General features: G+C 32.7%; 2 protein-coding genes across 2 annotated transcripts; one reads left to right on the plus strand and one right to left on the minus strand.

Moving 5' to 3' along the window:
- Positions 1 to 304: 304 nt before the first annotated feature.
- Positions 305 to 13,493, minus strand: LOC143045846 (uncharacterized). Its single transcript, XM_076218643.1, has 4 exons — positions 13,361 to 13,493; positions 8,459 to 9,914; positions 5,141 to 5,321; positions 305 to 4,616 (listed from the first exon to the last, which is right to left on the minus strand). Exons 2-4 carry the CDS (start codon positions 9,641 to 9,643, stop codon positions 4,486 to 4,488), a joined length of 1,497 nt encoding a protein of 498 aa, XP_076074758.1. The 5' UTR covers positions 9,644 to 9,914; positions 13,361 to 13,493; the 3' UTR covers positions 305 to 4,485.
- LOC143045847 (D-erythrulose reductase-like) lies at positions 13,447 to 25,261 on the plus strand. Its single transcript, XM_076218644.1, has 8 exons — positions 13,447 to 13,571; positions 15,137 to 15,234; positions 16,876 to 17,030; positions 17,459 to 17,501; positions 18,707 to 18,871; positions 19,327 to 19,444; positions 22,981 to 23,192; positions 24,951 to 25,261. The coding sequence occupies exons 1-7, from the start codon at positions 13,520 to 13,522 to the stop codon at positions 23,082 to 23,084; spliced, it is 735 nt and encodes a 244-aa protein (XP_076074759.1). The 5' UTR covers positions 13,447 to 13,519; the 3' UTR covers positions 23,085 to 23,192; positions 24,951 to 25,261.

The raw sequence follows: 25,261 nt of genomic DNA on the forward strand, positions 1-25,261 counted from the left end.
TATATAGATAGCACTAACCCTTAGAATGAGGTATAAAATTATATTAAATTGGGTAAAAAATAATTTTGTTTTATGCCATTTAAAATTTAAATCCTTGAAACTGAGAGAACCTTCAATGAAATCAAATCTAATTAAACCATATCTATATTTGAATCATGGTTCACACGTGGGAAACCATAAATGTTAGATTCAGTATTGACCTAGTACCATTGGTTCCCTTTAACCAGACCTAAACTCTAATATGTAAAATGTAAACTAACAAAAGTTTCAATCAGTAGCATGAGTACAGTGTCAGAAAAAAAAAATATAAAATGAGATGTGCCAAATCTTATACATTTCCTTGAAATTAGATTATCACAAACTTAACAATTTGTCGGCACTGCCAAAAAAAAAAGAAAAGCTTCCACGACTTTTTCAAGGCGAGACAAAATCCATTCCCAATATAATTAATCAATAGTAAGGTGAGTATGTCAAAAAAAACGTAATGCTTTATACACAAACAAATAACAGAACACACTATGAAGAATAAACTAGTGATGTTAAAACAATTTATAGCACCAAAACAATGCAGCTATTTTCAAAATAAGAATATTATATATCTACTTCAAGCAAAATTTCTTATTGGAGCAAGCAAGCAAGCAATTGGTAAATTAACTTATATGACACATAAAGAATAATCAATCTTAATCACCTTTTTGCATTGAAAAATTATGGTTTCATCAGTTTCAAAAACTAGAGGCTCTAAAGAGCCTGTGTCGCTCACTTTGGTCAACAAAGGACACAGATGGATTCATGACGAAATTGTGATTGGGTGATGGTGATGTGTTTTTAGATCTTACTTTACTTAACATTCTTGCTGCTTACAATTATCTCTATCTATAATGAACTTGGCCCAGTAGTTTCAGTGGAAAATGTTAGTGAAAATCTACAAATTTTATGAAAATTGTTAAAAATTGACTATGAAGGGCAATAACTCCTTAGGGGTCAATTGACCGATTTGATCGTGTTGACTGTTGACTTATTTGTAAATCTTACTTTGCTGAACATTATTGCTTTTTACAGTTTATCTCTATCTATAATAATATTCAAGATAATAACCAACTAGAGGCTCTAAAGAGCCTGTGTCACTCACCTTGGTCAACAAAGGACACAGATGGATTCATGACAAAATTGTGTTTTGGTAATGGTGATGTGTTTTTAGATTTTACTTTACTTAACATTCTTGCTGCTTACAATTATCTCTATCTATAATGAACTTGGCTCAGTAGTTTCAGTGGAAAATGTTTGTGAAAATCTACAAATTTTATGAAAATTGTTAAAATTTGACTATGAAGGGAAATAACTCCTTAGGGGGTCTATTGACCATTTTGGTCGTGTTGACTTATTTTTAGGTCTTACTTTGCTGAACATTATTGCTGTTTACAGTTTATCTCAATCTATTATTATAGTATTCCAGGTAATAACCAAAAACAGCAAAATTTCCTTAAAATTACCAATTCAGGGGCAGCAACCAAACAACAGGTTGTTCGATTCATCTGAAAATTTCAGGGCTGATAGATCTTGACCTGATAAACAATTTTACCCTGATCAGATTTGCTCTAAATGCTTTGGTTATTGAGTTATAAGCCAAAAACTGCATTTTACCCCTATGTTCTATTTTTAGCCATGGTGGCCATCTTTGTTGGTTGGCCGAGTCACCGGACACATTTTTAAAACTAGATACCCCAATGATTGTTATGGCCAAGGTTGGTTTAATTTGGTCCAGTAGTTTCAGAGGAGAAGATTTTTCTAAAAGATTATCAAGATTTACGAAAAATGGTTAAAAAAAAATTAATTGACTATAAAGGACAATAACTCCTAAGGGGTCAACTGACCATTTTGGTCATGTTGACTTATTTGTAAATCTTACTTTGCTGAACATTATTGGTGTTTACAGTTTATCTCTATCTATAATAATATTCAAGATAATAACCAAAAACAGCAAAATTTCCTTAAAATTACCAATTCAGGGGCAGCAACCCAACAACGGGTTGTCTGATTCATCTGAAAATTTTAGGGCAGATAGATCTTGACCTGATAAACAATTTTACCCCCATGTCAGATTTGCTCTTAATGCTCTGGTTTTTGAGTGTTCTATTTTTAGCTGTGGCGGCCATTTTGATTTGATGGTCGGGTCACCGGACACATTTTTTAACCTAGATACCCCAAAGATGATTGTGGTCAAGTTTGGATTAGTTTGGCCCAGTAGTTTCAGAGGAGAAGATTTTTGTAAAAGATAACTAAGATTTACGAAAAATGGTTAAAAATTGACTATAAAGGGCAACAACTCCTAAAGCGGTCAACTGACCATTTCGGTCATGTTGACCTATTTGTAAATCTTACTTTGCTGAACATTATTGCTGTTTACAGTTTATCTCTATCTATAATAATATTCAAGATAATAACCAAAAACAGCAAAATTTCCTTAATTACCAATTTAGGGGCAGCAACCCAACAACGGGTTGTCTGATTATCTGAAAATTTCAGGGCAGATAGATGTTGACCTGATAAACAATTTCACCCTGTCAGATTTGCTCTTAATGCTTTGGTTTTTGAGTTATAAGCCAAAAACTGCATTTTACCCCTATGTTCTATTTTTAGCCATGGCGGCCATCTTGGTTGGTTGGCTGGGTCATCGAACACATTTTTCAAATAGATACCCCAATGATGATTATGGCCAAGTTTGGTTAAATTTGGCCCAGTAGTTTCAGAGGAGAAGATTTTTGTAAAAATTAACGACGACGGAGGACGACGACGGATGACAAACGCCAAGTGATGAGAAAAGCTCACTTGGCCCTTCGGGCCAGGTGAGCTAAAAACAGCAAAATTTCCATAAAATTACCAATTCAGGGGCAGCAACCTAACAACAGGTTGTCCGATTCATCTGAAAATTTCAGGGCAGATAGATCTTTACCTGATAAACAATTTTACCCCATGTCAGATTTGCTCTAAATGCTTTGGTTTTTGAGTTATAAGCCAAAAACTTCATGTTACCCCATATGTTCTATTTTTAGCCATGGCAGCCATCTTGGTTGGTTGGCCGGGTCATCGAACACATTTTTTAAACTAGATACCCCAATGATGATTGTGGCCAAGTTTGGTTAAATTTGGCCCAGTAGTTTTAAAGGAGAAAATTTTTGTAAAAGTTATTGACGACGGACGACAATGACGACGGACAACGGACGCCAAGTGATGAGAAAAACTCACTTGGCCCTTCGGGACAGGTGAGCTAAAAAATGAATTTCCAACTAAAAGAGGCCCAAAATCAAACTGATTTTTAAACATACGATTTCGCTATTTATAGATTTTTTTTCTCTATAAACTTCACTCTGCTTGGTTAGCAACTAGTCCAATGCCCCAGACTAGTAAAATTTCATTTCGACTATCCAGTTTTTGCAAAACTTTTTTTCTGTTTAACTAAATAGGAGAAAAAAAGGTAATATCGAAATAAAAAAGAACTAAATTACAGAAATCACTAAAATTTTACAATAGTCTAGTTTATTTGAAGAAAAAAAAAAAAAAAAATATAGGTCACCGATGAGTTAAACAAGCTATTTCAATTCTTATGCAAAAAAAGGGCATTTATTCACCAACAGAAGATAACTTGGAGCTTTTCCAATGATATAAACATTTTAAAGTCATCTGGGGCCAAAACGAGTAGATTTTTTTGGTTGATTTTTGTACCTTATCTCAAAGTAACAACTAGTTAGTGTTATAAATAAAATTTGTAATGAAAAAAGAAATGTTTTATTTTTTGCTGAATGTTTGTACCCTTGAGTCTCCTTAAGCACAATTGAGTACAATATCAAGTCTGACCTTGTTGGCCTTGGTTCATACATTCAACAATGCTGCTAAACTGTGATAGATGAACACATATAAAGCAATAATTAAACTTCACATAAATCTTGCTATAAATGTACTTCAAATTAACAGCTTTTGCATCAAATTCCTATACTGCCAGTTGTCCAATATTTTTTATAAAATAAATGCATGCATAAAAACCTGAAATACAGTAAACTATTAAACTTATTATCCAATAATTCTTTTTCATAAGATAATAGACATTTTCTTAAGCTTAAATCTGTTTAACAACTAATGTTGAAAAAGCTTCCTGTAGAAATTAATTGTTATGTAAGTCCTTAAAACTTAGATGTTAATGGATTTATTACTTTTGTGGATGAAATGCTCATGTCTATAGCGCAAACATTAATTTCCATTAAGATAAAATTAGTCTCATCAGAGGTTAGATTTTCTAATGATTCAAATACAGTGTGTTTTTGGATGGATTATATTTTCAATATTTCATCCTAAGGGATGCCATTAGTACTGTCTGAGACAACTCAGTAACCTTGAAATATCTGCTTATAGTTTCAGCAGTAATATCACATCTGTAACAATTCAAATTGACCAGTGTGACCTGTTTCTGGTTTTATCACATTAGAATGGTCAGGTTTGAAACAATTCCAGTAATTCACTATGTCCAAAATCTCTAGCTATATCCACAGGGGTAAGGTCTCCCATCTTCAAACTGAGGTCTGCATTTGCCAGAATTAATAGCTTAACCACATCCTTATGACCTGGAATGTAAAAAGGTTAATTTTTAAAGAAGATCAAAGAAAACATGTTTCATATACAATGTTAATATGTCTACATTGTTTTATAAAGTAATAAAAAGATTCATTATTAGCACTCTTCAATTCAAACTACTTACAGTTATTTACAAGTTTGAATGACTAAATGATCATTAATGTGAAGTTAAAATATATATAATAAGTCTACGAATAACAGAAACAAAGACTTATAGTACTTCATGGACAAATAATGGTCATGCATACATGTACATTTACTTAAAAAACTTTTTCATTCAGTATTTGTAATTTGTAAAAAAATAAACCCAGAAATTTATCTCAGCTACAGATATCATTATATAAATCAAGGTTTCATAAAGGTTCATCCATTTGTAAAAAGATTCAAGATAGATTAACAAAGTGAACAAATTAAAGTGAACATTGAATATAGTATCCAAAACTGTTTCTCAGGATGTGATGTACATTTTTGTACATGTAGACACTATTTATCAGAAACACAATAATAAACAAACCATGCATAACAGCCAGATGTATTGCAGTAGCATTTTCACACTGTGGGTTTGTGATGTTGACATTGATATCAGGACTTTTAACCAATATAGTGACCATTTCTGTGTTGCCATTGTTAGCTGCTGCATGGAGTGGACTGTTTCCTGTATCTGCTGCTTGGTTCACATTGATTTTTGGGTTCACCTGAAAACAAGAATGTGTCCTAAGTACAAGGATGCCCCACTTGCACTATCAATTTCCATGTCCAATGGACTGTGAAATTGGATAAAAAATCTAAATTTGCAATAAATTTAGAAAGATCATACCATATGGAACATGTGTACTAAGTTTCAAGTTGTTTGGACTTCAACTTCATCAAAAACTACATTGACCAAAAACTTTAACCTGAAACTCGCACTTTCATTTCTATGTTCAGTGGACCGTGAAATTGGGGTCAAGTCTAATTTGGCTTTAAAATTAGAAAGAACATATCATAAGCAACAACCCCGTACGAATCAGGGGCGTAGCTGCCGTTAGGCACTTTAGGCACGTGCCTACACATAATTTTTTCACAAATATTTTTTTTTATTAAAAAATTAAACAATGTTATCTGTAGATGAACACCAGTGAAGTTGTCAAAACTCTTTAATTAGCGAATGTCAGGTGTACACTAGTCTCTCGTCCTTAGTGAATGGAATATTGGATAGAATTGAATGTTTTTATATGATTTTACCTTATATAGAAACTATGAACTAGAACTTTGGTACTGATCATTTCACTTCTATCAACAAAAACTTGAGGAATGAACCAAAACTTAGACGCACGAGTTTTTTAATTAGTTGTTGTTAGTTTTCAACTAGACCTACAATCAAACCTTTGCCAATGTTGGTCGTCCGTTTTGCTCACCGCTTTGCAGGATGTATAAATACGCAGTCACGTCTGGTCAGAATGGGGACATTAAATCCGATGCCTAGTTGTAGTGAGAATGCCCTCTTTGAGGAGTTCGTAGTTAGTCTACTGAAAGGTAAAGTTTCTGCTCCTATCCAGGTAATCCATCATTTTCCAATGCATGCCATTTTCTAATTTCCAGACCTTCGTTCTGTACGTCACCTAGCTCCCTGTTGCATTTATTGTAAATTTGGTTTTTTTTTGGTCCTGATTTTGCACAAATATTTGCCGACACTGGATGTTTAAAAATCAATCAATCAACTAGCTTCCCGTAATTTTTAGTACTCTCAGATCTGCGTGTAATGACCACAATTATTCAAATTTCTAAGCAGGTAGGGATTTTACAGTAGAGGATATAAAGACATATGAATTTCTTGAATTTTGTTACGATATACTGTATGAACAGAACAGAGCTTTTGGATTCGGCATCGACTATGTGTGTATGTGTTTGTGTGGCTTGGGTGAAGGTTTAAGAATCAAAAGATTGATGGTTGATGTCTAGCCAAAAGGATAGTTTGATTATATAGTAATATCAGTGTTTACGACGATTTTTTTTAATGAAGGATTGTCAATATGTACTATAAATTAAGTTAAACGTATATATCAGTCAGAACAGAATAGATATGAAAATACCAAACAGGTTGTACTGCTTAATTAAAGGGATACGCTGATCTATGCTGGGCAATACATATTGTGAAATATATTTTGTTTATATTTCCGATTGTACTGCGTTATTTAAATCACCAGTCAGATGTTACGGTAAATTATTCATAATTCTTCGAACTTTTCATCATGTATATTATAATTTTCATGATCAAATAACCAGTAAATTTAATATTTTTGTACATAAAATTTTGCAGCTAAAACGCTGAAAACCGTTTTCCGTCGGGGGGCTTAGCCCCCTGAACCCCCTACCAGGGCTTTGCCCTGGACCTGCTGGGAGCCTTGAGCGGCCCACAAACCCCCTGTCGATTGGTGCCTACAGTTGACTGAATACCTAGCTACGCCCCTGCGAATCGTTTTGTTGTTGCTGCAAATCAGCCATACCGGTAATAGGTTCCCTGAATTTGACAGTGTCCATGAATAATAAGCTCCACATCATATGATTTTTAACCCCCATAACAATTACCAAAAATACAAGAAATCTACATGGGGACCTTCATGGCAGCTTTTGGTCATTCTCGACTAAGGGGGGACCATGAAGACTTGGCATTTGAATGGTTAAAAACGGCAATAAATGAACATATTGATACTTCTAATTCTATAATGAAAATTCAAATAAATATAATTTAAATAAGCAATGAATTAGCATGTTCACTATTCCTTGTACGGAGGGATAAAATACTTCCGATCGCGCTACACTGTACAGCGTAGACACGGTTTGTAATGGTGAAAGTTCCTCCATGGTTCAATTTTCATCCATGGAGATCCCTGAACAAGTGTACTAAGTTTCAAGTTGATTGGACTTCAGCTTCATCAAAAACTACCTTGACCAAAAACTTTAACCTGAAACTTGCACTTTCATTTCTATGTTCAGTGGACCATGAAATTGGGGTCAAAAGTCTAATTTGGCTTTAAAATTAGAAAGATCATATCATAAGCAACAAGTGTACTAAGTTTCAAGTTGATTGGACTTCAGCTTCATCAAAAACTACCTTGACCAAAAACTTTAACCTGAAACTCGCACTTTCATTTCTATGTTCAGTGGACCGTGAAATTGGGGTCAAAAGTCTAATTTGGCTTTAAAATTAGAAAGATCATATCATAAGCAACCAGTGTACTAAGTTTCAAGTTGATTGGACTTCAGCTTCATCAAAAACTACCTTGACCAAAAACTTTAACCTGAAGCGGGACGAACGAACGAACAAACGAACGGAGGCACAGACCAGAAAACATAATGCCCCTCTACTATCATAGGTGGGGCATAAAAAAGAATCAAAAGATAATAATTTTTATTTCATGTGGGAACTTTTAGCTCTTAAAATGCATTCATCAATTTTTCAAAATATATATCATACATGTACATATACAAGAGTAAAAACTTGAGAAACTATATTGACAAGTTTGAAACAATTCCAGTAATTCACTATGACCAAAGTCTCTAGCTATATCTACAGCTGTAATTTATGAAAAAAAGGTTATTTACCGTATGAATATACATGTGTATATATATGCATATATTGACTTTGTTGTTTTTAGTCTTTTTTTCAAATGAAATTACCAATAAAAATTTTGATATTTAATAAACTTGTATTGACAACAAATGGAAGTTTTTAACGACCTTGACTGGCTATACAGCCCTTGCACAGTCGGTTATTGATTTGACATCATGTACAGTACACTGTTACCCTATCAGAAATTACCATACATACATTAAATATATATACACTTACTCTGTTTATAAGATATTGCAGAACATCAGGTTGATTGTGCATTACAGCAGTAAAGATTGTTGTCCTGTCATGAGAATCTATGCTCTTTAGAGAAACATGGCCACTGACATTATAATAATGTACAACATCAACATATCCTAATCTAATAGCCTGAGAAAGTCTCATATGATGAATGTCTTCATTGTCCTGGTTACTGCTGTGTGATATTGGATTGCTGTGGTGTAGTCGATCTATTAAATTACGGTAGAAGTTTACAATAGCTGACCAACAGCTTACAATAGCAAATGAGCGAATGGCTAGTAGCCACTGTGCATACTGTTTATTTCTGGTTGAACACTTTACATCAGACAACATTTTCTTATATTCTTCTTTTTTACCAGAAGTAAGAACTCCGAGGTAGTCTAGAAATATATGAGATCCCTTTGAACTGAGCAGCCTACCTGGGTACTCCCTGAACACAGCTTTAGATAAATCAAGTACGTCTCTGTAATTTATCTTTCTTTGCTCACGTCCGACAGTAAAAGCAAAAGAAAGTTCTTCTGTAAGAATTCCATTTTCTAATTCAAATATCTCCTGTTTCTCAACACCTGGGAAATCAGACAACCAAAAATGAGCAAAGCGAACAAAATTATCACCAATGTTGCAGAAATTTGAAAGTTTTTCCACACTTTCATTGGCACGGGTTAACCATGCTGAAACCACTGTTGCATCCATATAACACATCATGTTATCAAAGTTTGTTTGCTGAGGAGATTGTGAGACACCGATTGGTTGAGATGATGAATCAACATCAAAACTGGAGGATGGTCGCAAAGGTGGTAGTGGCATATGTTTTTGTGGCAAATCATGTCTATATGGAACAGTGTGTAAAGCTTTTTGCTTTTTCTTTCTTTTACGTTTCGGTTTTGAGTCATTTACTGACAAATCTAATGAAGTAGATATTGGTAGTTCTAAAGAATTGGACACTTCAGGTGGTGTTTCTCCATTAGTAACGCAACCAGAATCAGGAGAAAAACGTTTTCCTGATTCAATACGGCTATCACATGAATCAGTACTACCTAAGGACAGACGATCAAAATCATTGGTCACGTTATCGTCATCTGATATAAATTCTTCATCACTATCTCTGACTGTCAAACGAGACACACAAATTAAGTCACGTAAGTCCCGTACACCACGACTCATTGTTATTTATCACAGATATTAGCTAACACTGGTAATTATTTGGAAACTACATTTTCAAGCAAAATCAATTTCTGCTTGGATTCTCATATCTGTAGCTAGTTGGAAACTTACAATCAAAACTGGTAAACGAACTCTTGACTGCCAAGCTAGGTTGAAGAAAAATAGTAGAACTGATGACAATTTACAGGAAAAAACTGAGTAACGTCCAAACAGGTACCGAATTATTTCACACATTAGTCACATGTCTTCATGTATCCATTTTCTTCAAAATCTGAATGAGAATAAAGATTTAACATTATCAACAGCCGACTTAAATGTTCAGCTACAAGCCATCCAACAGACAATAGGACATTAAAAACAGTTTTTTATAACACAAAATTAACATGGTTAAGTTGTGAGAAAAGTTGTATTACAATTAGGTATAACTGTGTAGTTAAGTATGCAAGGCTTAAGGATGTGGTTTACAACTGGCTGCTTTTTTCAGTAAAATAAGTTAGGTACAGGTAATTAAAATACTATATATAGTTTGTATAAAAGGACACTGTGAAATAGATTGGAAGGCTGAAATGTGTTCTAAAACTTTTACTTACAATCAAGTTTTGTGCACTTTTGTTTAAATTTGAAAGGATATATTTATAAAACACTTCAGCTTATATATGAAAGATATTAAAATTTTGAAAACTTTAACCTAAGTGGGAATGCATTGGTTCCTGGCATAAAAAGTCCATATTTATAAGTTAATTAGGCAGACTGGCCTAATGTATACAAGTTTCTTCTATATCAGTTGAATATTGCAGTTGTAATTTTATTAGTCTTGATACAGTTACATACTTTTTGCCCATCTCTGTAAATGTCTATAGGTCCCTGTCAGAAAGGAAGCTTGGTGAAACAATGACAAACGAAACAAAACAAATAAAATTGAGAATGGAAATGGGGAAATTATGTGTCAGAGAGACAACAACAAAACCAAAGAGCGATAAAATCCTGTACCTGAAGGTGTTTCAACTGGCTCTTAAACAAGAATGTGTATTAGTTCAGTGATATGGATGCCATGTTTAGTAACCTAACTACAAAATGTACATGTACGATGCACAAAAAGTATCAAAATTGCATTTAAAGTTTCTGAATCACCTGTTAATTTCATAGGATACTAAAAATGTTCGATATAGACATGATGGAGGAGGTTTCTGGTTTTTAAACAATTAATGGTTCTGGTTACCGTAAAGTCCAAATAATTATGACATCTTGAAAGGCTCTACTTTTTTTCAGTGACGCCTTACATGTATATCCATGTGCTGTATGGATGCAGTAGAATACACCTTATCGCTATTTGTCCCCCATTACTGGACATCTCACAGGTTCCTGTACAATTTTGACGACTTAATACAAAATATCTGACGCCAAAATGGAAAAGTGATTGTTGTATTATGTCAATTGTTCAAACGCAGTGGCGTAGCTATGTCATTTTTACGTGTACGCCCGAACCTTGGCCAGAAGTCTGAAGGCTACGAGCGGGTCAAGGTCAAAGCACCAGCTGGCAGTGGGTTCGGGGGGTGAAGCCCCGGAAGTTAATGAGTTAACGAGAATGTAAAAAAAAAAAATTCATCAGTAGCAACTTACTTTAAAATATAAATGGTTTATTTTTTATGTTAAATTATTCATTTTGTTAATTTAAAATCAAATGGTCATTCAACATTCAAACCAGTACCTCAAAAATATTGTTAACAGGAGCCGTGGGGTTAAGCCCTCAATCAACAACAACATTTTTTTTAATGTCCAAACTCTGTAAATGAACATAAAATAATTAATTTTCAGAGATGTTGAGGTGCAATATCAAAATTCGTAAAGGGGTCTGTGTAACCCTGGTTCTCGCCTTGGATTTCTTCCCGCAAAAAGCTATACGATTAATCCATTTATTAAATTGATACCCACGAAAATAAATGAATCCACAGTATCAGTCCATTACAGGATTTTCAAAAATCAAACATTTTCTTTAGCAATTTTTTCTTGATCTGAACAAGATAATTTTGGCCTGAGTTTCATGACAATCTATGAAGGTTTATCATTCCAAAAAAAAATCCCAGATCGTTTGTCATTTATTTTGCTTCAGACATAAATCATAAAAAAAAAAGCATCGATTCTGCTCAAGTTTCATTAAATTGGAAGGTTTGACAATTAAAGTAATTGTTATTAAACAAAACACTCTTCACTACATATTGAACCTTAATGTTGATGCCGCCGACGAAATCTAGAGTCGTTATGTCTCCCTTTTTTCGACAAATAGAACTCACAGTAGATTCAGACTTTGACAGAATATGAACAAATTATAATATGATAAAATTTGGTTGAAAATTTAATTTCGTTATACTTTTATTCGCAATTACGAGCCATTGAAGGAAGAATTGTAAAGCTGGTATGCTCTTCACCATACCTTTTTATTTTCTTTAGATTAAAATATTTTTTTTATCAATATTTAAGTGTACGCCCGGGCGTTTTGACGTAAACGTAGCTACGCGCCTGAAACGGGACAGATTCCCTGGTCAGCCAGGAATAGCGATAAGATGTATGTGTTCCTTTGATTGTAGTGTATGGCTATGCCATTATATTTTTACAGTTAGAGTGTTTTGCATGTGAGAGAGACGTCATACTATTTGGACTAATAAACAACCCATCATCATTGTTAGCATAGTGATTTCATATCCATCTGCTGTGGAAAAAACATCATTTGGACACCGGGGCACTCTGATATAGAGGGAAATGAACAGGCTGACCGTCTGGCAAAAGCAGCGGCAAAAGAGGCAGATAATAGGGAGGAAATGTCTTCAATCACGACAAAACAAGACATCAAACAAGCGGCGAGAACATCAGTCATTAAAAAATGGAAGACACAATGGGAATCTAGTGAGGTTGGAAGAAGATTTTTTAATCATCACCCAGATGCATCAAAAAAAATCAAACTCGACTTCCCATCAAAAAAACACTTCAATATACTAAACAGTCTCAGATCAGGATACTCCAAACTAAAGGGGTATCAACATTTCATTAACAGACATGTAGAAGACAACAAATGTACTTGCGGAGAAATAGAATCTGTAGAACATTTTTTATTATCTTGTGACAATTACAGTTTGGATAGAGAAAAACTCCGCCAGTCAATATATTTCAAAACAGGAACACTTAATCTAGATCTAGAAGAATTACTTAACACCGAAGCCAGTGCAGACATACAATATGCAGTTTCCGAGTTTATAGACGATACTCAAAGATTTGATCATTTGTTTTTATAAATCAGTATCAACAGCGTATACCAAAATTAAAGTGAAAGTACAAAGAGAAAATACAAACGTGATTAATGTATACAAACGCGCAAGTGACCAAAGTACATATGAGAAAATCAGTGTCAAGATGACGCATACTAAAGACTAAGACTAACAACCCTGAATGCATTCAATATTTCAGAAAAGTTGTAAACTTGTAGCCTTGCATGTTATCATTTGTATTCTCGTAATAAAATTTGTTAGCATAGTGATTTCATATCCATCTGCTGTGGAAAAAAGTGTAATTTATACACACTTCCCCCGCCCCCCCCCCCCCCCCCCCTTTCTTTCGATTGCAAATAGAGCAATTTTATTGTTTACATTGTTGGGGTTTGGCACTTTAGATAGACATTTTTGATTGGTAAAAAAGACTATCATTTTAAAAATGCTTCATCATTACCTTCAAAAGAATCTTCACGCATATTTTGCTCGATTTACTAACTTTGGTTGTCATTCGTTAGACTGCAGTTTGTTATTTCTTCGGTGTCACAAAGACGCATTATATAGATAACCTACTTTTCGTTGTCCAGATCACGAAAACGTTTTACAAAGTGGGAGGATGGAAATAAAATTTGATGGAAAGAAAGCTTTAGTGACAGGGGCCGGGAAAGGTATTAATGTATAAACATTTCACATAGGTCTAGAACACATTTTACGATATCTTTTCTCGTTGTTTGATGATGTTGCAAATGCGGTTTTAAAAATCAGATAATGATATATCTAAATACCTCAAAAGACCTGCATGAAAACAATGACTATGGGTATCCCTAATTAAATCTTAATACCCTTTACTGTACAGTGGCGGATCCAGAAATTTTCATAAGTGGGGGCCCACTGACTGACCTAAGAGGGGGCCGCTCCAGTCATGCTTCAATGATTCCCTATATAAGCAACCAATTTTTTTCCCAAAAAGTAGGGGCCCCTGCCCCCCACCCTAAATCCGCCTCTGCTGAACATAGGCGGATCCAAAGAAAGGGGTGGGGGTAGCCTCCCACTTTTCATAGAAAAAATTTGGCTGATTATATAGGGAATCACTGAATCATGACTTGAGCTGGCCCTCCTTAGATCAGTCAGCCGGTTCCCCCTTATGAAAAATTCTGGATCCGCCACTGCTGTCAGGCGTCTTAAGGTCATTTTCGGCTACTGTTAGCATCAAATTGGTTAAAATTTAACCAGTATTCAACAAAAATCCTTATCATTATTCGTCAGAGGTGTCAAATAATTATCATTAACATTATTATTGGGTCTTTAAGGTGAGTGTTTCATGCATATGAGAGGGCCCTCATGGGGTTTTTGATTATGTGATTACTTGGCCGTTTTTTTAATTATTATTTGATTATTAAGCCAAATATTTCATGATTATTTGATTACCTAGGACTGTATTTTTAGTTTATGATTATTTGATTACTAAAGATAAGCAAATATTTAATGATTATGTGATTATATTGGCAAAAAAATGGTGATTATGTGATTACTAGGACCCCCCCCCATGAGGGGCCTCATATGACGTCTTGACAAAAAAACAGTAAAAGTTCTTGCCAAATGAAGTTAACGATACTCTTAGGGGTATATTGATAAAATGTACAATTTCTGTTAGACAAAAAAAAATCATCCGTGTTTGTTTGCATAATTTCTTAAAATGTTGATATAATCATCAATGAAGTGCTTCGCTGAGTGCAGCCTGATACGACCGCAGTGGTTGAACCCTGAACAGTTTGGGCAAAATTAGACACCATATTCAAGATTGATACTCTCTGAATTTGGATTGTGATAAAATTTTCACATAATTTAGGTTTCTGACACAAAACAAATGTCAAGATCTTAAAAATCTATTGTGCAATACTGTGCAATTAAAAGATTTCTTCTTGAAATTTAAAAAAATTGAAATTTTGAAACATGTAAAAAAATTGAACCCTTTAAAAAAATTGGACCCCCCCAAACTTTTTGAATCCACCTTGGAGCAATTTCCCCTATACTGTATCCTACCCTTTCTTTTGTAGTATGGAACCTTGTACTACAATTTCAGGGAGATCCTTACAGTTAAACAATAGTTATTGTCTGGAAACGATAATTCTTGCTTTCTAAGTACATGTAACAGTAATTCCCCTGACTAATAAAGTGAAATAATTTATTGATCACTGACTGATACAATGTGTCATTGTACATCTGTTTTCAGGGATTGGTCGTGCCATTGCTAAGAAACTGGTAGAATGTGGTGCTGAGACTTATGCTCTTAGTCGAACACAGTCTGATCTTGACATTTTAAAAAAAGAGGTAATTTTCATACAATAATTTATTTCCTATTTAAGAGAGAGTTGTATTGTTTTAATCTGTTTGTCTGTCACATTCCGTAGCTTGAAGTGAAAGTTTGTTTCAGCTTTAAACAAGGAATTATTTAAATTTTGGAAAGTTGATAAGAAATTAGATCACTACAGTCCAGTGTTTTCACCATTTGTTGGAAGTAAATATATATTTTCAGAGTAAAAATATTGGTTATGTTGGGACTTTTTTTGTGTTGGTACATGTATTTGTATGTAACAAATAATTGATACATTTCAAAATCAGGGATTTATGATAATGAAGGGAGGGGCTATTGGACTGTGTCCTGTCCTCAAGCATCTATGCATTAAGCTTTTTATTGTACTCTAATCTTACATTTCCAACCTTGAATTTTCAAGTTACAAATGAAACTAGACCACATTGAGTACTCCCTAATTCTTTAAAAAAATCTATAAAACAGTAGATGGTTTTAAAATCATTATATAATACATACCAATTCCCAGTTAGATAACTTGATTGCTAAGAATACCCATATTTAAGTTATGTATACAAAAAAATGTTGCAGGTACTATCTGTTCCCTTCATACAAAATGTACAAATATATGATATAAAGAGAAAAATTTCATGTCCTTTATCACGTTTATAGATGATAGTAATACAAGAAGACTTCATACTTCTGAGTAAATCAGCGTAAATAGTTATATCATTATAGTGTACCAGGGATCGAGTTACACTGATAAAATGTATTTCCTTTAGCTATATCATGATCAATAACATGTGCTGTTTTCTGTACAAATTATCTCCCCTTTTTATTGCCCTACTGAATTCTTTTTTTTGTAGGGTTATTGATGTGTTTAACTATAGATCATTTATAGGCAAACTTTGTTCTAGCTATGATTTTTAAAATGTGTGACACATTATATGCTTTCATGTGTCAATATAACTGCAAAAGTAATCATTGATTTCTCAAATAGTAAATTTTTTTTATTTACCTTAATCCAAGGGAAATTCAAAACAGAAAAAAAACTTTACAAATGGCAAAATCCTTAGCTCAAATACAACTTTGTATGGAAAACAACTGTCATATTCCTGACTTGGTACAGGCATTTCCTGCAGGTGGATTTATACATGTAGCTAGCTAAACCGCTCACTAGTATGAAAGTCACATTGAATTCAGTTATATTGACACACTGTGTGAGCAAAACAAGAAGATACATGTATTATAGGTAAAAATGTTAAAAAAATGAGAAATAACAGATATTAAAGCAAGGTTAATCTTTCTATCTTATGAATAATAGGTGGTCCACAATGACATTTTTATCACATGGGGATTTGCATATTTATTTCATATGTAAATCTGTCTAATAATTATGAATTTGTCGGTGAAACTTTAACTCATAAAACTATTGACCAATCAGAATGTTAGAATTTATTATGTTATGTTATTAGCGGTATTGGTTTTACTCATTGTTGAATTTTATCAATTTCTGTGTTATTTGGTGTCTTGTGGTGTATTGTCTCATTGGTAATCATACCACATCTTCTTATATTTATATCATGATATTAATATAGGGTATACTCTAAAAATATCAAATAATCTCACACTTCATCAACAGCTACTTGTATCTTTTACAGGTACCCTCAATCAATGTTGTCCAAATTGACTTACAACAATGGGATAAAACAAGGGAGACAATTGCCAAGATAGGACCAATTGATTTACTAATCAATAATGCTGGTGTAGCAAAATTGGCAAAGTTTACAGAAATGAAAAAAGAAGATTTGGATTAGTAGGCATTTTTAATTGTTTTGGACTACAAGTATGAAATCTGTTTTACAACTATGGAAAAACAAGATGGGGAAATTCAAATAAAAAGAGGAAAGAAGATACAATGGGACAATTGCAAACAATTAACAGCTATTTAAAAAAGACCAAAATCAGTATTTCTTTGAGAAAATAAAAGAAGACAACATTATGTCACATAGAAACAATTGTCCATAAACCACTGCACAACAGAAAGTAAAATAGACTAGAGCATTTCCTGCCCACCAGTGGCAGCCATGTGTTTCTCAATGACATGGCAAGTGAAAATTTAGTGAAAAGTTGATACTCATTTAATGGTATATTGTTTTAAGGATTTTTAATCTGATTTCATACCTATTATTACTTAAAAAGATTGAAAACTGTAATATTTAACTATTCTGTCATATTTTACAGTGTGATGGATGTCAATTTCAATGCTGTTTTCAATGTATCACAGGTAAGTGTTTTAAGGACTTTTTGTATTCATTATCAAGGATTTGTATAGTCTATATGAATCCTTGGGATTATGGATAACCTAAGCTTAAATGATTTATTGGTTGTCAGAATTAGAACACTTGAAAACAAGGAAGTGTAATCCTTACTGGTTAAGGGACGACATCAAAAGTTCAATGTAGGATAAAAAACTTAATTCACATAGTTTTTTCACTGACCCCCCTCTTAACTTAATTTGGGAAAAATTGATTTACCAATAGGGATATATGTAAAAATCAATTTTAGATATACAAAACTTGCAGAATTGTAACCCCCCCCCCCCCAACCCCCAAACTATTTGATTTAAGTTTTTTATCCTACATCGATCTTTTGATGTCGTCTCTAATGAATGATTTCTAGGAAATTTTCACTTGTTAACAGTTTGCTGCTTAATTTGGTCCTCTGAACAGTTACAACAGACATTATTATAATAAAAAAAAATATTAAGCTGGTCTGTCTGAAGATTTTTATGATATATTGCCAAAAAACCTACTCTGTTCAATATTTTTTTGTTTAAAGTTGTTACAGATTATTATCCCTTGGATTAGGAAAATCTATAAAAATAAATGAATTTATATCCATTGCAATCCTTGCATTCAGTTCATTGGTTAATACAATTCAGGACACCCATTGCAAGTTCATTTGTTAACAAAAATGTATGAATCATGTTTACTTAAAAAGGTTAGCTAGAATTTAAAAAAAAATTAACATTGGAATCGTACCCACATATTATTGATTTGGACAGAGTTCAACAATTTGAGAGACCTCTGAATCCTTGATTCATTTTTATTAATAATATATAAGTATTCAGTAAACAAGAAATTTATTAGCATTGGATGTCCCTGATAAATCAGACTCACAGGAAGCTTGCTACAAAATTCAGGAAGATCTGAGTTGTCAGAGTTGTAGTTTATGCGAAAAATGAGACAGAAAAACGGGTTAACCAGAATAATCCCCTCCAGCATGGATATGATGGAATATAACAGCCGTTTTATGGTCTTAGTAATATGTTTTTAAAAAACAAATGCAGTAAAGGAAGTAATGATGAAAGACTGCAGATTGTTATCACTTGACTTACTCATGTATTTTCATAATTCAGATTTTGAAAATCCTCTATTTGGTTTCACAAACTGTCTGTCCTTATAACCAAGGTATCATTTTATTCTGTAGGTAGTAGCCAAAGGAATGGTGGAGAGAGGAGAAGGAGGAAGCATAGTTAACATATCTAGTGCTGCCTCACAAGATGCTTTAATGGATCATGCAGCATACTGTCCAAGTAAAGCAGCTGTTGACATGTTAACCAAATGTATGGCGCTGGAACTCGGGCCTCATAAAGTAATCTAGTCTACAATCTGTACATTTGCAGTTATTGATTGTTTAGTTCCTGATTATGTTAACGGATCATCTTATGGTCAGATTCTTACCTGCTATTTTCCAAGTTGTTATATGTAACAGTATGTAGTGTCATACATGTCAAATAGTCTTCATGGTCCACTAAATGTAGAAAAATGATAGTGCAATCCGGCATCAGTGTACTATGGACACATTCTTGTTTGTTAATGTTTCCTCTCCATCTGTGAAGTTAAGACTCAATCCTGTTACGATTTTAGGTAGACTCTGCTTTTGTCATGCCCATCTTACTGCATTTCTCAAAAGTTTGTGAAAGTCCAAGATGTCCTGATATATCTATTATTGATATCAATTGATTTTGAATCCACATTTACTAAATGATATGATATAAATATAAACTAAGTCAGGAAATTACTTTTTCTTTGTTACTTTATTTATAGATACGAGTAAATAGTGTTAACCCAACAGTAACATGGACAGATATGGCCAAAATGAACTGGAGTGATCCTGCAAAAAGTGAGCCAATGTTGGCTAGGATACCTTTAGGCAAATTTATAGGTAAAAATTGATCTATTAACATTTTTTTGGAAACTCAATACACTTGATTCATATCATCTCCATAACTAGAAAACCTCTTCAAACTATAAACTTGTATAAATATATGATTTTAACCTAATTTATGTGTTATGCGCAAAACTGGATCCCAGCACTATTGAAATTATAAAGTGATTGTGACTTGAGATTGTACAAGGTGTAGTACCACCATTGATTTTTCCCTATTATTCTTTGTTAAGGTAGCACAATGCAAAGATTTTTTTACTTCCAATCACTAACCTTTAAGAATGCTGTAACTTTCTTATGAATGCATAGACAATAATAAAAGAGGTATATGGGCGTTTTTCAATAAAAGCGTACATTTCAGACCTAAAAAAAATGGAAAATCAACTTGTCTAAAATTTAATTTCGAGAGTTATTTTGAATACCTCTATAATAGACCTGTTTGTAAACAAAAAGTGCAATCTTAAATATTCTTTAAAATGATATTATTTTCATAATTTGTGTACTGTTTCGTAGGGGACTTTTGTCCCCTGCGAAACTTCTTCTAAACACACATATTTTTTGCAATTTTAAATGTCTCCTATAGACATTCCAGTTTATTTACTTTAAATACTAGAAAAATATCATTTTTTTTCTGAATTAGAAAATCATTTTTATCGATAAAGATTAGACAGTACTTCACATATGAAGGTTCAACTCATGTTACGTAGTGGACATTTTGATGCGTTTCGTAGTGGACAAAACCGTTTCGTAGTGGACAAAAAGTTTCGTAGTTGACATCAACCCTATTATATGTTAATAAAAACATAATAAAAATTACATGAAACTAACCCTTGTTATTTGTTTTGCATGAATATAATTGAAAAAAGATTAAAAAAAGACTCCATGGTAGTGGTAGTGTCCACTACAAAACGTTTTTCTCCCATACTTGTTTCGTAGGGGACCGTTTTGTAAGGGACGTATTCGCATGCTTTATTTTTTCCCCACAATCCATATATTGTAATTGTAACAAGACTGATTGTATTCATCAAAGCATTTATCAAGCTGTACACTGATATTTTTTTCATAATTTTAAAACCAGATACTGAAGGAGATTTGACCCGTTTCGTAGGGGACATTATCAAAAATACGGTATCACTCTGGTCCATTTGATGTGCTCAATTTTTCTTACCAATAATTTAATTGCCGTTATAAAAGCATCACTTCTTTTGTAAGACCCTAATGTTTATATCTCTTGCAAACAAAAATTACATTGATTTTATAAAACTGTTTATTGGCAAATTTTAATGACTTCGTTTCGTAGTGGACAATTTGTGAGGGACACACCTTTTGAAATTAAAAAACCTATATTGAAAGCTGTTTATTAGAATATGTTGGCTCTGAACATACTTTTGAATTATTAAAGAACTTATGTAAAGTAAAAAAAAACATTAATTTCTTCATTTTTTTACGATATTTTAGAGTATGAATGTTGGACAGGCGGTCTAGGGACATGCCATTTTGGTTGTTTTGGACCATTCAGGAGTCAATATCTTATCAATCCCTCTAAAAAATAAACTGTTTCTTTGCTTAAAAATGTTAAATCTAATTCAATGTACTGACTGCACAAAAAATTACTTGCAAAGATCAAACACATTTTTTTTAAAGTGGCTAGGACAAGAAAATACGTTTTTATTGAAAAACGCCCATGTATAGAAAGATAAAAGATTAATCTTTTAAATGGTTGCAATATTTTTATTATGCAATCATTATGTAATCGATTATTATGTAATTAGTGGCAAATTCTGGGTCAGTTCACTTGAATGAATTTAGCTCTATCATCTCTTTAACTATATAGAAAATTTTAACGAAATCTTAATCAACACATCATGGGCTTCAAAAGGGTGTCTCAAATTGCCCTTATGGTATTCCATTCTCTCATAAATCTCTAATTAGTGTAAACATCCTAACCACATAAAAGAAGATAATGTTTGATTAGGTGTAACATTTGTTTTATACATTCTATCTGAAATCTGAGACACCCTTTTGTAGATAATGGCCATAGGAACAACATATAATTAAATTAACCCTCTAGGGATATACCTATGCAGAAATTAATTTGATTTGAAAGTGGAAATTTGGTAAAAAAATTTTAGACACAGTTAACATTATAATTGGTTACATAATTGTTGCATAATACTAACATTGCATTAATTTGAAAGAGTAATCTGTTAGCTATCCAAAATTACCACTTTTATAAAATTTCAAGCATTATTAAGAAAGTTACAGCATTTTAAAACTTGGGAGTTGGAGTTATAAAATCTTTGTATTGTGCTACCTTAAATTAGCACTTTCAAAAAATTGTGCAGAATTTAAATTAGTTTCAAATAAAGAAATACTTGGCATGAGTAAAGTTTTATCCTGTCTAGTACTATAGAAAATATTTCACATAAAATTTCATTGCATATATGAAAATAACCATCACTGGAAGTTGACCAATCAAATTTTCACTTTTTTATAATCTGTGTACAAACTTTTGTAACCATTTAACCTCAAGTTTCAAAAACATTCTATAGAAACCCCCCCCCCCCCCCCCCCAAAAAAAAAAATAATGGTGCTTTGAAATACCCAAGATATGACCCAGAAGTTTGTTACTGCAATAGGATTTATAATTACCTACAACTGTCAAATTCAAGGGAACATTTTTTTTACCTATTTTCATATGCAACCAGATGTGATGTACTATGATTTGATGGTACTACACCTACAAGCATTTTGTATTCTTATGTGATTATATTAAAACCATTCCTAAAGAAATGTTGTAATTTGATAAGTTATTTTGTATATATATAGCACAACAAATGCTTTTAAACGAAGTTAAAAGATTGTTTCTTATAAGTAAATCTGAATTACAGATTTCATGGAAACTTTGATATTGCCAAAGTGATAACCTATGCTTAACTTTGTCAAATTCAGGGGAGATACTTGACCTTGGTACCTTTAAAACTCAATCAGTTGTTAATATGGAACAACTATCCACTCAGTTTATACAGTATTTGTTAAATTTCAAGGGGAAAAGACAAAATCTACAAAATAAATATTCTTTTTTCTTCAAGGATAAATCAACATTTTTAAATTTAATCAAATAATTTGCTTTATTTATCAATTAATGTTTTTGGCCTTTATAATATAAGCAAAATGATAAAATGTATAATTAGACTATATCTGTATGCATAAAAGTTGTATCTTTGAAATGTGCATAAAACAAAATTATAAGAACATAGTCACACAATGATAAGTCTAAAGGCTTGTTCCAACAAGTTCAAGTAAGATGAACCTTTGATTGTAGAGTTCTTTTCTTTGTCTGTAAATATGGGAATATTTGTGTATAAAAAACCTTGTTAATTTAATATTAAAATTTTACATATGACAGCAATTATAATCAACTACCACCAGATGTTAGGCAACCAACAATCAATCAATTAATATATCTATTAAATCATCTACTTTATAATAACAATATTGTAAAATTTGAAAGTGAGAACACTTTTTTTCAGGGGTTGAAGATGTAGTGAACAGTGTTATTTTCCTTCTAAGTGATAAGAGTGCAATGACAACTGGAGAATGTGTCAGAATAGATGGAGGCTTGGGAGTACACTGAAATTAAAGACTTGCCTAAATACCAACATTATTAAGATCATTATATTCCAGAGAAAAATATTAATTATGACATTGATCCAGTGGTGGAGGAGTAACATTTACAGTAATGAATGATGTCGTACTTTCTGCTTCTTGCTATGTTTTGATATAGTTTTAAAGCCAGCAAATACGAATATCTCATAAAACTAGTAAACATACGGAGTAATAAATAAATACGGACGTCAAATTAAATCTGTTGTCTGTTCTCTCTCGTCATTGGTAGCGTGAATAAATGATCAATAGTAAAAATGATACTTTTATTATACAGCCGAAATGTTTCCATACAAGTACAATATTCCAACAATAATACATAATAAACATACGGGACGAAACTAGTTAAATAATAATCTTTATCATGTATTTTCGTACGGGTCAACTGGGATTATCTTTTAAATATTACAATGATAAATACGGTAAATAAATGCAAGGCATACAGCTAATGCGCTGCTTCTTACCTCTAGGACCCCCCGGGATGAGCCTTGCTGCAAGCCAAACGTAAACACAGCAAAGACTAACGAACGTGACGTTGCACTCGTATTTATTTCAAATTACCAGAAGTAAATATTCTAAGCAGGAAGAAAAACATAACGTAAAACGCTTACATAAAATATATGAGTCCTCGACTCAAAATGCTTATAATAATACAATCTTATGAATAATCAAATCTAAACATATTAATTCTTCCAGTTAAGAGCTCGCAAATGAACACTTTTGGGTTCACGCTTAAAATATTGACCCAACGGTAACGTTCTGAACAATACATGACAAAGTTGCGCCATATACGACGTTATCGATATAACTAATAACATAAAGTAAAACGTACGTTAATTACTCATTCGATATACTAAACACTAGAAATAACTTCTGTCAACTTATATAAACTCTCTTATTACAATAGATAACAATATTCTTTTACTTGGAAATAACCAAAACACACATTTACAACACTGCACCATTGTCGTACTTTCTGCTTCTTGCTATGTTTTGATATAGTTTTAAAGCCAGCAAATACGAATATCTCATAAAACTAGTAAACATACGGAGTAATAAATAAATACGGACGTCAAATTAAATCTGTTGTCTGTTCTCTCTCGTCATTGGTAGCGTGAATAAATGATCAATAGTAAAAATGATACTTTTATTATACAGCCGAAATGTTTCCATACAAGTACAATATTCCAACAATAATACATAATAAACATACGGGACGAAACTAGTTAAATAATAATCTTTATCATGTATTTTCGTACGGGTCAACTGGGATTATCTTTTAAATATTACAATGATAAATACGGTAAATAAATGCAAGGCATACAGCTAATGCGCTGCTTCTTACCTCTAGGACCCCCCGGGATGAGCCTTGCTGCAAGCCAAACGTAAACACAGCAAAGACTAACGAACGTGACGTTGCACTCGTATTTATTTCAAATTACCGGAAGTAAATATTCTAAGCAGGAAGAAAAACATAACGTAAAACGCTTACATAAAATATATGAGTCCTCGACTCAAAATGCTTATAATAATACAATCTTATGAATAATCAAATCTAAACATATTAATTCTTCCAGTTAAGAGCTCGCAAATGAACACTTTTGGGTTCACGCTTAAAATATTGACCCAACGGTAACGTTCTGAACAATACATGACAAAGTTGCGCCATATACGACGTTATCGATATAACTAATAACATAAAGTAAAACGTACGTTAATTACTCATTCGATATACTAAACACTAGAAATAACTTCTGTCAACTTATATAAACTCTCTTATTACAATAGATAACAATATTCTTTTACTTGGAAATAACCAAAACACACATTTACAACAAATGATTAAGAAGGATTTGTCCATCATGAAGGAAGAATGGGGACAGTTAAATACTTTAATTTATAAGATTGTGATTTGGTGTTTAAGTTTAATGCTCTTTGAATTTATGGTAATCAATAATTTGATCGACAATTTCTCTAATCCTATAATTCTTAGTTATTGGAGAGGAAGTTGATGAAGTAATCATGTCTCATTAAGTAAATATATTGAGCAATTTGATCATGTACCTTGTATGTATCTGAAAAAAGGGAAAAATTGCTGTGCTGGAACATGACAATAAAAAAATTTAATAAAAGGTAACATAACTTTGA

This window comes from Mytilus galloprovincialis, chromosome 9 (genome assembly GCF_965363235.1).
Source record: "Mytilus galloprovincialis chromosome 9, xbMytGall1.hap1.1, whole genome shotgun sequence".
Classification (NCBI taxonomy): domain Eukaryota; kingdom Metazoa; phylum Mollusca; class Bivalvia; order Mytilida; family Mytilidae; genus Mytilus; species Mytilus galloprovincialis.

What these genes read in the sequence shown, in the direction of transcription:
- LOC143045846 (XM_076218643.1), bottom strand. Translation starts at nt 9,643, where the DNA reads ATGAGTCGTGGTGTACGGGACTTACGTGACTTAATTTGTGTGTCTCGT. An exon ending in TGCAATATCTTATAAACAGA is followed by an intron (nt 5,322 to 8,458) that starts GTAAGTGTATAT and finishes TCTTGTTTTCAG; the next exon opens with GTGAACCCAAAAATCAATGT. An exon ending in ACATCTGGCTGTTATGCATG is followed by an intron (nt 4,617 to 5,140) that starts GTTTGTTTATTA and finishes TTTACATTCCAG; the next exon opens with GTCATAAGGATGTGGTTAAG.
- LOC143045847 (XM_076218644.1), top strand. Translation starts at nt 13,520, where the DNA reads ATGGAAATAAAATTTGATGGAAAGAAAGCTTTAGTGACAGGGGCCGGG. An exon ending in TTGACATTTTAAAAAAAGAG is followed by an intron (nt 15,235 to 16,875) that starts GTAATTTTCATA and finishes TATCTTTTACAG; the next exon opens with GTACCCTCAATCAATGTTGT. An exon ending in ACCTTTAGGCAAATTTATAG is followed by an intron (nt 19,445 to 22,980) that starts GTAAAAATTGAT and finishes ACTTTTTTTCAG; the next exon opens with GGGTTGAAGATGTAGTGAAC.